This window comes from Petaurus breviceps, unplaced genomic scaffold (assembly GCF_028583685.1).
Source record: "Petaurus breviceps papuanus isolate PSGF00001 unplaced genomic scaffold, PetGlider_PUasm1.0 77, whole genome shotgun sequence".
Classification (NCBI taxonomy): Eukaryota; Metazoa; Chordata; class Mammalia; order Diprotodontia; family Petauridae; genus Petaurus; species Petaurus breviceps.
This window is the reverse complement of record NW_027186492.1, coordinates 22,349,056-22,363,991: the sequence shown is the minus strand read 5'-3', so window position 1 is coordinate 22,363,991 and position 14,936 is coordinate 22,349,056. Positions and strand designations below refer to the sequence as shown.

General features: G+C 34.6%; 1 protein-coding gene across 1 annotated transcript in view; it reads left to right on the top strand.

Moving 5' to 3' along the window:
- The window catches only part of CATSPERB (cation channel sperm associated auxiliary subunit beta), a 185,040-nt gene that overhangs the window by 959 nt on the left and 169,145 nt on the right, over positions 1–14,936 (top strand). Inside the window, exons 2-4 of the mRNA XM_069105680.1 lie at positions 5,573–5,661; positions 7,069–7,215; positions 11,337–11,397. Of these exons, the coding sequence (XP_068961781.1) occupies positions 5,573–5,661; positions 7,069–7,215; positions 11,337–11,397 (297 nt within the window). The remainder of the gene's footprint in view (positions 1–5,572; positions 5,662–7,068; positions 7,216–11,336; positions 11,398–14,936) is intronic.

Sequence of the window (14,936 nt, the reverse complement as noted above, 5' to 3'; positions counted from 1 at the left end):
TTCCTTCCTTCCTTCCTTCCTTCCTTCCTTCCTTCCTATCTTTCCTTCCTTTACATCTTCCTTTATTGTTTGAGTCAACTTGCACAAAATGATTAATATGGAAATGTTTTACATGATTGAACATGTATAACCTATATCAGATTGCTTATAATTTCAGGGAAGTGGTTAGGGACAAAGGGAGAGATAGAATTTAGAACCTAAACCTTTTTTTTTTAAAGAATGTTAAAAATTGTCTTTAAGTGTAATAGGGGGAAATAAAGTATTTTTAAAATATATTATAAATTTGTAAATTGAGTTCCTTTGATCTTTGGGATGGTTTGTATATGACTTCCAGGTTCCCCTTTGTAATTTTATTTCCTGCTATTTCTGCTTTTTACTGGTTATTTACAAATTTACTTATTACACTTACTAGAAGGTGAGAGCTTATGGTGGTCAAGGAGACCACAAAAAGATATAATTTTTAACACACTAATTCTATTTCTTTTTCTAAGATTGGATTATTTAAAATCTTTATTTGGTCTGAATATTTTATCTTTTTGAAGCTATTTCTTTATATAATTTGTTTTCTCAGTTTCATTAGCATACAAATGTGTATATGGTAACTGTATATGCAAGGTTTTGATATTAAAAATTCCTCTTGTTTTGTTGTGATTTCTCCTTGTTTGCTGTTTTATGGGTCCGATTTTCTTCTGTATTCTGGGTAATAAGGTTGGCTAAATTAGGTTTAACAATTTTTTTGGTCTTCAAATAACCAGCTTTTAATTTTATTGGTCCCCATAAGGGTTTTGATTTCCAATTTTACCTATTAAATTCTAATTTTTAATATCTCTCCATTTTATTCTTGCTTTAGGTTTCCTAAGGCTTTGTAAGTTTTAAAAATACATATTCAGTTAATTCTCCTCTTTTCTATCTCATAAATGAACATTGTATTTATGCATTTTATATATATGCATTTCTCCCAAAAACTGTTTTACCTGAATCCCAGAAATTTTCCCATACTATTTTGTCATTATCATTCTCTTTCCTTTTATTTGAAGGACTAGAAAAGGGAAAATTTATTTCTGTTTTTCTCTACTTGCCTGAGCAACAGACCCAATCAAAGTAAAGGTGAATTAGAAAACCTTTTCAAAAAAGAATTCACAAGATTGTGAGAACCATGTGTACCAAGAATAGCATCTACATATATCCAACAAATAAAAAGGAGCCTAATACCTCTCAAACCAGTCATTTCCATTTTTAGATAACTCTAATTGTTAGGAAGTTCTTCCTTATATCAAACCAAAATATTTTTCTTGGCCACTTCCACCTATCCTAGATCCATCCTCTAGAGTCCTTGATGACTATGATTAATTAACAATTAATGGGAAAATGTTTAATCTAATGAGAGGTGGGTTTATTCTAATGAGGGGTGGGCTGGATGATGTGACTCTGATCAATACTCTTGGACAAAAAGATTCATTTGAAGCCAGACCATTCTACCCCCAGCCATCTACTCTCCACCCCACTACCTTCCTGAGTAGAACAGTGTGGGGTTACCATAGGAATTTTATCCAGATAAGATGACCTGAGTGGGCTGAATTCTTTGTGCAAGGTCAGAAATGTCCTTGAAAAACTGGGTTTTGAATGAGATTAAATGAATTAAAAAAAAGATGTTTGAGTGCATATATGAAATGGGTTATTAATATAATAATAATTTTTCTTATACTTCTTTCAGAGCTTTTATTTTATTTTTAACAAATCTATTTTTTCCTCTAGGCATTCATATAATCCTTTTAGGAAATAATTTTTTTTCTTTTGACTCATCTCCAACTCCTGCAGTTTTTAGCATGTTGTTTATTGTAGGATATCTCTAGATGTGCTCTAAACACATGCCTATTCATACGGTACATATATATGTATCTGTATGTATTAGTTGGTGTCTTTTTTGGTTCGGTTTTTGTCATCTCTTCGGCTTCAGTTCTTGAATTGGGGCTTTGTGCCGAGGACTAGGCTCCCCCCTCCACCATTACACTTCTGGATGGGGTTATCACTCCTGATTAGTCTATCTTTGGGCCTCCTGGATTCCTATGTTGACCTCTAGGTCCTGGGGTTAGTCCTCCCAGGATCACTGAGGTTCAGAGTGTTAGATCTTCACGGACCTCTATGGTATCTCAGTACAAAGTACTGGTCTGGGGCTGTCCTGTTTGAAGTGCCACAGCAGTAGTCTTATCACTGCTGGTCTGTAGAACTCTTTATGTTTTGCATTTTTACCACCATAGACTTTTTAACCTCCCTGGGTCTTTCTCTTGAAGCCCCTATGGTTTTGCTTCCTCTGGACACAGAGGCTTGCTGGCTACACATGTTTCTGTTCCTTTTCTTGTTGGATGGGGAGACAGTTGGCTTATTTGCATGCATTGACACTAGTGTTGGTGAAGGCTACCTTTTGTATTTTCTGTGGGATTCTGGCTAAATTTTGTGAAGTTGTGGGGAATAAGAAATAATTTACTAGAGTTTCTTGTGGCATTTAAAAATAATTATTAGTTCTGGTATAAATTTCAGGCTTTTGCTAGACTAAGTGTGAAAGAACTGAGATGGGGAGGTATCTGACTCATCTTGGAGTCCATCAGCAAGCTCAAGGAGAGCCTGACCCAGATTAATATGTAATTAAGAAATACTTAACAAAACAAATAAAATTTTGATAAAACATAGATAATATTACATTTTAATACTTAATTCATTGTGTAGCCCACAGATATCCTTATGCATAGTTTAATGGCATCCATTTCTGAGTTTGACACCATTACCTCATACCACTGACAATGTATTTCATAGATTCACCACTCCCAAAAACATAATTAAGAAAAATATGTAATAAGGGTGGTAAAATAAAGATGAGATATTTAATCTTAGTCTTCAATTGCCCATTTAGCCCAAACTCCCTAAACATTAGGACAAAGGAAAAAGCCCTGATATTTAGTTGTTAGCTCAATTGTCAAGTGAATAGGAATACTTAAAATTGTGTGTGTGTGTGCGTGTATGTATCTTATGGATACCTTTGAGAGCCTGATGAAGCCTACAGTCCCTTTTTCTTTTATTTTTCTTTTGTCTTTTTGGAGGGGGAAAGTAGGGCAATTGGGGTTAAGTGACTTGCCCATGGTCACATGGCTATTTTTTTATGTTAAGTGTCTGAGGCCACATTTGAACTCAGGTCCTCCTGACTCAAGATCCAGTGCTCTATTCACTGCACTACCTAGTCACCCTTATAGTCCCTTTTTCAGAAAAAAAAATAAATTTCAAAATATAATACACAATATTGGAAAAGAAACCAATTATAATAAAAGTTATAAAAATAGCTGAGGATAAAAGCATTTATATAGCATTAGAGGCTTTCAAAGTATTTTACAAATATCTCATTTTACCTTCTTAACAACCTTGAGTAAGAAATGCTATTATTATCTTCATTTTACAAATGAGAAAACAGAGGCAGAGGTTAATTGTTTTTTGCCCATGGTCACACATCTAACAATTATCTGCAGCTGGATTTGAACTAGGGCTTTTCTGATTCCTAGGTCAGTGCTCTAGTTAGCCCATGCAATTGAAAACAGGTACTAGTTTATTGCTGCTTTAAAAAATACACAACACCTAAATATTATTTTATTTTCAAATCTACATAATCTCCCTTCTATTTCCCCCAGCCCTCAATTGAAAAAGAAGGAAAGAGAAAACACATTTTACAAAGATGTAAAGTGAAGCAAAACAAATTTCCTGATTAGCCATGTCTAAAAAATGTGTCTCAATCTCTATTCAGAGTCCATCACTTCTCTAACAGCAGGACATGTTTCATCTTTAGTACTCTGGAATTATGGTTGGAAATCATGTTGATCAGAGTTCTCAACATTTTCAAGTTGTTTGTCTTTACAATATTGATTTTATTGTATAAATTGTTCTCCCAGTTCTTCTCACATCACTCGACATCATTTCATACAAGTATTTCCAGTTTATGACACAATAATATTTCATCATACAATATGTATATATACATATATATACATACATACAAACACACACACATATAAAATAACTTATTCAGACATTGACCAGTTGATGGGCACCACTTCAGTTTCCAATTATTTTCCATCACAAAGACAGTTGTTATAAATATTTGTGTACACATTGGTCTTTTCCCTCTTTCTTTAATCTCTTTAGGATACAGACTTAGTAGTGATATCACTGATTCAAAGGATATACTTCATTTATTTTCCACAATATATTTCTTATGTATTTCATTCAACATTTCCCAATTACATTAAAAAAAACTTTTACCATTCATTTTAAAACATTTTGAGATTCAAATTCTTTCCCACCTTGCCTCTCCCCTTCCACTTGTGAAGGCAAGGAATTTTATAGCAATTATAAATGTGTAATCATGTGAAACATTTCCATATGAATCTCATTGCAAAAGAATACATACATAAAACCAAGAAAATAATGAATTTTGAATCTGCACTCAGAGTTCATCAGCTCTTTCTCTAGAGGGGGATAGCATTTCTCATAATGGGTCCTTAGTAATTGTGTTGGATCATTGTCTTGATCAGATTGACAGTCTTTCACAGTTGCTCATCCTTACAGTTTTTCTGTTTCTGTGTACAATGTTCTCCTGTTCTTACTTCACTTTGCATTATTTCACATGTCTTTTTTTCTGAAGCCTTACCATTTGACATTTCTTGTAATACATTATTCCATTACAATCATAAACTACAGCTTGTTCTACCATTTCCAAATTGATAAATATTTCCCTTTTCTAATTCTTTCATTTCTATCTAATTTTTTTCTTTGATTTCTATCTAATTCTATCTAATCTAATGATTTCTAATTCTTTGCCACCACAAAAAAGCTGGTATAAATATTTTTGAACATGTGAATTATTTTCCCTGTTCCTTTATCTCTTTGGGATTCAAACACAGTAGTGCTATTTTTGGGTCAAAATATTTTTATTTTCTTTTTCAGTTCCTTATATCACTATAAACTTTTCTGAGAATCTTGACTGAGATGGAGAAAATCCATCTGACTTGGTCATTGAGTCAGTGGGCCATGAGGGCGAAGATCTTTCCCAGACTTTGGTAGTATTGTTTCTAGTCTTCAGAGTAACAATAGGGAAGAGACATGTTCTTCCTTGTTCTTCCACTTACAAGCTGTGTAACTTTGTGTGTCACATCAACATGCTCAGCTTCAATTTTCTCATCTCCAAAAATGAAGATGACACTGTTTACACTACCACAATGTTTTTTTTTATCATAAAAGTATTAGAAAACCTGATGGAGATGTGAGTAATTATTAATAAAATGTTTACTATCTTACTGTGGACTTGGTAGCTATGCCCTGATTCCAAGTTCCCTTCAATGAGAAAGAAGAAGAACACTTTCCAGTATACCTTTGAAATTCTACTTTTTTTGATGGGGGAGAGGAAGCTACATTGATTTCCCATTCTACTAAAATCAGTCCACATCAATGTTTGAGAAATATTTATATTGTTAATGGAAATTTTATAGGAACACATGTGTTTATATATGATTATTATTTATGTACCTTTCAGGAGATCATACTTCACTGTTTTCTTGCTATTCCCCTGGTCATTTGGAAGGGAATGACACAATCAAGTTGTTTCTCACCTCAGGGGATTTGGTAAGTTACCATCACAGAATATATATTAATTATTCTTCCCCTTTTGTATGTCTAGTACTTATAATCAACAGAATTGCATTCAGTTCAACTATATTCAACCATTTTCAGGGTCTGGGAAAGAGATTATGAATGAATGAATTAAAAATTTTCCTTGGCTCATGTACCCCCTCCTATCCTATAGCTTTAATGATCACAAAAAGCACCATATTGGCCATAAGGTATACCTAGTTTGAAATACACATACATACAGAAAGATAAGATGAAGGTGTGCAAGATATTCAATTATTGTTGAGGCAACATGGTGAAGTGGTAAGGCTCTGGATTTGAAGTTAAACAAACTTATTTCAATGGCTTGGAAATCAGACAATAATTTATAAGCACATTCTTCATTCCCTGGTAGAATAATGCTTTTTTGAAGTGATGGGACCTATGTCCAGGTCATGGTTTTACTATTTTTTTATGTGAGCCCTTGTGCAGGCCACTTACCTCTATGACTCAGTTTCCTCATGTATAAATGAGTAATTTGAACTACATTAGCTCTGATGTCCCTTCACTCCTTCCTAGGATCCTAGGTTATGAATAAGTTCCATGAAAGCATGACTGCTAGGGAAAAGAATGTTACAGTTAAGAGTCATAGGTACAATGGACAATTAACCAAACAATATTACAGCATTGTTTTGCAAATTCATGATAAGTTTGGTTGTGATGTATTATCAGAATTATTGTGAAATAATACTAGGGCCAATATTATGAGATATACCTACCTATATTATGTCATATAATATTTATCCAGTCTCCTACTATGCCCATAAGTTGTCCAAAAGTAGTATGCTACAGTTGATTGTTCATTTTTATTAATACAGAGTTTGAGATTTTTCATAAAGGAGTGACCCAATTTATTTGTAGCAATTTCCTTTCATTAGATATTGAATTTGACTTAAAGAAAGACCAGAATTTAAGAATGTGGAAAAAACCAAGTTGCATCATTTGACACATTTGGTCCTTATAGATAAAACAGCACATTTTTATTTTATCACATTATTTGAAAAGCCTTTAAAATGCTAATGAATATTGATAACAATATAGAAAAAGGTCATCAAGTATGAAGCAAAAATATTTAAGCCTAATGAAGTTTCAAGTGTCTAGTAATTATTTGCATCAGTTGACATACCTAATCCTTCTTATGCTAAGCTCAGATTGCTCTGATCTTTGTATGCCACTCTCCACAAGTAAAATTTTTATACGATGTTATCCTATTAATTCCATTAAAGAATTTTTAAAAGAACTGTATTGCAGATTACCTGCTTCTCCCTACATATGCCTTATTAATAGGTAAATATGATATTCTTCTTTCCTCTAACCTCTCTATCCATAGAGATTTAATATCTTGATTTTTCTTTTTTAAAGGTAGTCAGCTGTTATTTCTTAACTAGAGGCAGATCTTCGAAGATCAGAGGGAACCTTATAGGACTGTTTACATCACGAGGACTTGCTCCCACTTTTAGAATCATGAATAGTACTTATTCTGGTGTCTTTCACTTTAATTTATCTATGGTAATTTTAAAATATCTTACTCTATAATATTATATTTTTAACAGCAAACATATTCTTTATGATTAACTTGATGTTATTTTCTTTTTTTTTCTTTCAAGGGGAAGTTTGATAATATTTATGTTGCTAGAAGGGTATGTTATTACTAAAAAGGGAGGGAAAGAAATGAAAAGTAATAGAGGAGTAAGGAGGAGGAAAGACAGGTATTATTAGAAGTAGTATAGTTCAGGTAAGGATAATAATAAAGAAATTAGCTCAACCTGAAGTAAATAACAAAATCTAAATGGAAGGAAACCTAACTTCCACAAGTTGGGATCAGTGGAATTTCTACCTCCTATAGTAGAATTTGTGGGTGGTGTATTTGTGCTTACTTTTGCAAAACTTTGTAGAACAATGGTCCTTTGAATTATTGGTAATTAAGTAGCAATACAATCCAACTATTTGATAACTATAGTTATCAAAGCTCAACATAGAAAACTCAGATGATTTTTAACAAATCTTTCGGAACTTACATTCTAACGCAATGTGACATTTTTATCTAACTACTTGAAGAGCTGATCTGAAGACAAAAGTGAAGGCTCTAGCACTTGATAATTAGTTAATAGTTATTTATTACATGATAGTAATGTGCCAGGCAAGATACAAGCATTGGTAATATAAAAATGAAATTGTCCTCATCCTCAAGAACCATACATTCTATTACATTCATGTAAGTGAAAAAAAGAAAATTAAAAAAAATTAATACATAAATTACATTCATGTAAGTACAAAAAGAAATTTTTAAAAATTAATACAAGGTTATATTTTAAGAATAGACACTAATATTTGGTAATAAGAAAGATCTCTTGAAAGAGATATTGGATTATATGCATCATAAAAGGTGTAAGTGAGGAAAATCTTCTTTTCATGCATGCATGACTGCAAGTAGAAAGGCACAGAGATGGGAGGTTGTTTGCCATGTGTAAAGAATGAGAATATCAGTTTAGATGGACTGTGAAATGCATAAGCCTGGCAAAGTAGATTGGAACCAGACTGTGAAAGGCTTTAATGTTTGCAACAATGACTTTATTTTATCCTAAAGGCAATTGGAAGCCACTAGAACTTCTTGAGAAGAGTAATGACATACATGTTCAGGGCTGTGCCTAGAAAATCACTTTGGCAGCAAGTGAAGGATGGATGGGAAAGAGGAGAACATTGAGAAAAGGTGACCAAGTAGGAAACTATCGCAATAGTCTAGGTAGAAGGTAACAAAGGCTTGAATTACTATTGTGACCATGAGACCAAGAGAAAAGGGAACAGATGTGAGAGATGTTATGGAAACAGAATCAATGGTAGCTAAATAGACTCACAGGGTGAGGGAGAGTTTGAAGTTGATGATGACTTGAAGGCCACAAATCTGACTGACTGGAAGGAAGATGGTGTTCTTGAAAGTCAATCAGTCCATACATACTTATTAAGCACTTACTATTTGCTAGTAACTGTGCTAAAACCTGAGCATATAAAGTCATGTAAAAGATAGTGCTTGTTTTCAGGAACTCATGCTCCAAATGAGAAGAAAACATACAAGCAATTATGTAGGATTAACAGGAAATAATCAACAGAGGAAAGGTACTAGAACTAAAGAAAACTGGGAGAGGCTTCCTTTAGAAGGCAAGAATTTAGCTAGTATTTAAAAGATGCTAGGAGGCAGAAATGAAGAGAGCATTTCCAATACAGATGACAGTTGGTAGAAATTCCCAAAGTTGAGATATGGAGTTTCTCATTGAAGGAGGTTCATTCAATGGAGTGCAGAGTATGAGGGACAGAAAGAGAAAAATCTGGTAGAAGGATGAGTTTTGGGGTCAAGATAATGAATACTCTTATAGAAATGTTAAGTTTGAGGTATCCTAGTACAGAACCTTGAGGTACACATCTAATTGGAAGGTCCAATATGCATGATATCCAGTGCTTAGCACAGTGTCTGGCACATAATAGGTGCTTAATAAAGGTTTATTGAGTGGCTAACTGAGTAGAAATGGTCCTATAAGGAGTTAATCAGTCAATAAGCATTTATTAAGCACCTACTATCTTCCAGACACTGTGTGAAGTCCTGGGAATATAAAAAACCAGTTCATGCTCTCAAGGAGCTCAGATTTTGGGGGATAGGAAAAACAATAACCATACAAGATTGGAATATTCTTTCAAGGAAAAGCAAGAAAAAACACAAAATCCTAGACAGGATAAGAGCATCTGATAAGAAAAGGGTGTCAGAGAAGTTAAATAATACATAGAGTTCAATTAATGTGGATTGAACAGATCTTGTAATTAAGTGATCGCTGTTAACATTAGGGAGAGAAGTTTCTGGTGTGATGAAGTCAGAAGACACACTGCAAAAGACTGAATAGTGAATGAGAAGTAATACAGTGGAGGTAATCCATATAGGCAATTTTCTAGGAATTAGTCTATGAAACAAAATTTAGTTTGAGATAGCATTTGGTTCAAATCAGTTTTTTTTAATGGTGCAAAACTGCCATGTTGGCATAATTAGACTTAATGATTGGTTTAGGGTTTGTTCTGTTAGCTCTGAAAAACAAATCATCAGAGCCAGCAGAGGTTATAGGCAAAACCTTTCTTTACTCCATTGGAAGAGGGAAAAATAGACACATATGCAGTGGTCTGGTCTAAGACTGAAAAGACCCAAGGCACTGAAGATAACCCTTAACAGATAGATAGATGATAGATAGAGAGATAGATAGACAGATAGAGAGAGAAAGAGATAGAGCCAGACAGACAGATAGATTAGATAGGTAGATAGATAGATGATAGATATATAGATAGATATATAGAGAGATAGATAGATAGATAGATATGGCAAGATAAAGAGCCAAGCAATGAGACATAATGGAAGCAGTGAGGTGTAATGGCAGCAACAAGGAGACTATTCATAGTAGGGTCTCATGACCAGGATATGGTTCCTGCAGACGCTTGCCTAAGCTTAGGGACCACCCAGGGTGAGTTTGAGCCAGTTCTAAAGTTTAACTGCAGCAGAGTTCATCAAGAGGGTGGACACAAGGGACTGTTATGTTAAGATCAGGGAAGAGCTTGCTTGCTGAGCCTAAGCTCTGGAAAATAAGATATCTCCTAATAGTAAAAAAAAAGAGAGGAGTGAAAAGAGGAGTGGTCTGGGTGGGAGTCTTGATAACTCTTACTGAGGGAAAAAAAAGAATTTATGAGATTCAGTAACTTGATGATAATTTATTCATTTGATAAACAGAATTCTTCTGCCATCCCTGAACCTATTCCTAGGTACTAAGTATTCATTGTCTTCTTCCTAAGTAATAAACAGATGTCATTCCTTCCTTCACTCATTTAAATATTTAATTAATTAACTCTCCATGGAAGACATTGCTAGGAAACGTGGAGCCAACCATTTCTTACCAAGCTGGACACAGATTCTCATCCCTCTCACCCCCCCCCCCATGACATAATTCATGTATCAGTCTTTGTGCATTTACAATGGTGAAAATTGGGTTTTAAGTATGCCTGCATGGTGTGTGGAAAGAGTGCTAAACTTGTGGTTAGGAAAATCGGGCTCTACTTCCAACTCTCATTTAAATCACCTCTCTTTTCGGCCTCTGTTACTTAAACTGAAAAACATGTAGCTATTTGACAGATAACTGAAAGGTGGCCTGTGTTTTGCCCTGGAATCTATGCAACACCAAAGGAAGAACTCCTCTCTACCTTGTCATTTTGGATAGGCCTCTTTTGAAGAATTTATGTGAGGACATGTACAAGAACTGCAAAGGGAGGAAGGCATAGTTAGATTCTGATCTACATCATTGGACTGTTCACCAACACTGAATAAACAAAAAAATTCGTTTTAGTGCCATTATCGTCTACTATACAATATCTTCATTACTGTTGAGGAGATATTTTGAATTCATTTGTTTGCTCTTACTTTTTTTCACTTGCTTTTTTTTCTTTTACTGGTTTAGTAGAATTAACATTCAACTATTGGCTAACTAAAGAATAGAATGTTTAGGTATTTAGTTGTTTAAAGTTTCTCTTATGTAATTATAGAATCAAACATGTCAAATTATGTTTCATAATTAATGACTACAAAATATTTTTCTGTCTTTATTAAGGATATTAATCATAATGCCTGGTTTATTAGCATCCCAAGAGAAACAATCACATACAATACAGGTAAGAATGATAGTGTTTGTTTCTCTTTCCTAGATGTGATAAAATAATGCTTTTAAAATATACACTTACTGCATTCTGAACTGGTATATTGCAAAAATGTTAAGATTATATATGATTGTTTGATAGATACAGAAATAGAAAGAATTTTTAATGGTGAATTGATTGCTTACTTCAAGAAGGCACAAAACAAGAGTATATATTGTCCAACATATTTCCCATTGCTATGTAGGCTACCCAGCACAAAATTTAAATAAAGGCATTCCCTATAGATAGTAAAGTTCTCCACATCCTCCTATTCACTGGTGACAGCTTATTGATTGAATCAACTAGAATATTCCATACTGTCATAAGTGATATTCATTACAGCTCAAAAGAGTTAGACCTAACAAGGAAAACTAAGTAATTAAAAATGTCTAGGATTATTATATATTAAGATTAAGAATGTTAAGACAATGTTATACAATTTGTGTGTATAACCCATTGAACTGGTCTGTTAGAACACATATCTTGGACTGATCACTGATGTATAATGAGTTAGGCTAAGAAATAAATAGAAGGGAATTGCCTAGATTGCATTTGGAGAATGGTGTATAATTTTTGTTCAACCCATTCCTCTTTGGTAACCTATTTTAATACCTTCTGGTTATGTGTGAGTGCAAGTTATAGAAAAAAATAATCTCAAAAGAGTCTAAATAACAACACCAAAGAACAATGTAGACACCTATGGTGGATGTAAATAGCTAAAGCATAGTTATAAACAAAAATTCTATATAGAAAATGGCTTAAAAGGTATAGTCAAACAGATATGTGAATGGAAAAGGAAATGGACTTGTCAGGCAGTAAGGGATGAAATATGGATAGATTAATAATTTAAGCCTTTCTGTTGATTTGGAGTTAGAGTAGGCAATGAGCCTCTTGTGTGTCACAAAATGCAAAAAATGAATTTATTAATAACAAAAGAAATAAATGAAATGGGGGGAGACTGATAGACCAGTGGGTAGGTTGGGGGAGGTGGTGGACAGAAAAAAAACACTAGAGAGGAGTCACAGGGTGAAAGGAGGGAGGATGGGAGGGAGGGAGAGAGAGACAGAGACAGATAAAGATAAACCAAGGAAAATAGGAGGGAGGGAAATAAACAGTAATTGTTACCATAAATGTAAAGAAATGGATTTAATGGAAATGAATGTAAGTAATGTAAAAGAAAAATGAATAGCAGAGTGTATTAAAAACCAGAATCCTATAATGTGTTGTTTACAATAAATATCTGAGAGAGAGAGAGAGAGAGAGAAGAACAGAATCTGGAACAGAATCTATTATGCTTCAGATGAAATACAAAATAAAAGCAGGGGTAGCAAGCATGATTTCAGACAAAGCAAAAACCCAAAGAGATCTAAATAAAAAAGATAAGGAAGGAAACCAAATTTTGTTAAAAGTTACCATAGATAATAAAGCACTAACAAGAGTAAACATATATAGCAAATGTTATACCATCCAAATTCTTCAAGGAAAAATTAAATGAGTTACAGGAGGAAAGATACAGTAAAACTATATTTCTTAGCCAGTACTGGATTGTTTTGATGATTATATCAATTTTTTCATTAATCCTCTTGATATTTATGACCTTTTATTCTTCCAGATGAATTTATTTTCTAGTTCTATCAAATAATTTTTTGATAGTTTGATTGGTATGGCTTGTAACAAGCAAATAATTTAGGAAGAACAGTCATTTTTATTATATTGGTTCAGCCTACCCTTTTTCCCCAGTTATTTAGATCTGACTTTATTTTTGTGAAAAAGGTTTTGTATTTGTGTTCATATGGCTCCTGGCTTTCTCTTGGCAAGCAGACTCCCAGGTATTTTATATTGTCTGCAATTGTTTAAAAAACATTTCTGGGGTGGAGCCAAGATGGCAGCAGAGAAGCAGGAAAACTAAGTGAGCTGCCCCAGTAACCACCTCAAATACCTATAAAATAGGACTCTAAACAAATTTGAGAGCTACGGAACCCACAAAGTCACAGAGAGAAACAAACCTCCCACTGAGGAGAGCTAAGCAGGCAGATAGGAAGGGTCCATAGCAGTCTGGGAGATGAGGCCAGCCCCGCCCCACCCCAACCACCTGGACCCAGTGGTTTTAGCCCCAGGGCATCCCCCACCAGCAGCAGTGGGAATGGACTTCAGGAGAGTAGATCATCAGCAACTGTGGTAGTTTCCAGAAATATCAACCCATAAGTGCCAAAGACAAAGTAAAAGGTCAGTGTAGAACTCTGTTGAAATTGGGTGGGGTTGGGGTGGCAGAAGCATGGTCAGGCCTCTGCACCCAGAGCAAGAAGCAGTGGAGTCATGGGGGCCCTACAGCCACCTCCACATGGCTGCTTCAGAGCTCTTGGCCTGCAGATTGTAGTTGGGGGAGGGGGGTAATCGGTCTTGCTTTGACCTGCCTGGATCTGGATCATGGTCTTGGGTGGTGGTCCTGAGGTGTGTGACCAGTGAACCAGAGTGTGTGGGGGCTAAATGGTAAACCTATAATTGTAACTCATAAGGCTTTTCTCAGTATGAAGATTGTTGTAGGGAATATATATGTATATATGTGTATACATACAAAATATGTTTATATAGAAGCTTATATGTGCATATAAATATATATGTGAGTGTATACATACATATATGTATATATATATAGTCAGGTATATATAGACAATGGGCACAGGATTAATTGAATAGGAAGGAATGATATCTAAAAATCAAATTAAGAAGTGAGAGAGGAATATAATGAGAGGATATATAGAGAGATAAAATAGGTTAAATTACCTCACATAAAAAAGCCAAGAGAAAACTGTTACAATGGAGTGGAGGGGAAGAATAGGAAGGCAAAAGGAGATGAGGTAGCCTTACTCTCATTGAAATTGGCTTAAGGAGGTAATAACATACACACTAAATTGGGTATCTTACTCTACAGGAAAGTAGGGGGGAAAGGGGATAAGAGGTGGGATGATAAAGGAGGGGCAGATTGGGGTGGGGAGGATAGTTAGAAGCACATACTTTTGAAAAGGGACAGGATAAAAGTTAAATAGAATAAGTGGGGGGTGGGATAGGATGGAGGGAAATATAGTCATTCTTTCACAATATATCTACTATGGAAATGTTTTTTGTAACTACACATGTCTAACCTATATTGAACTGCTTTTCATCCAAGGAGGGGTGGGTGATGAGGGAAGAAGGGAAAGAATCTGGAAATCAAAGTTTTAAAATCAAATGTTAATATATATGTGTGTGTGTGTGTGTGTGTGTGTGTGTGTGTGTAATCATCATTTTTTAACATGCAACTGGGAGATAAGATATACAGGCACCAGGCTATAGAAATCCATCTTTCCCTACTGTAATGCGAATGTAAATTTTAAAGATCTTCCCTGCCCCTAGGCTAAAGTTTACCAGAAGCCTGGGGAGGGAGGCTTGTTTTTCAGTAGATACTTTTTGATTGGCCAGTGGGTCAAAAAGGTTGTTACATTCTCTGAGCCAGGAGAAGGCTATATAAGCACTGA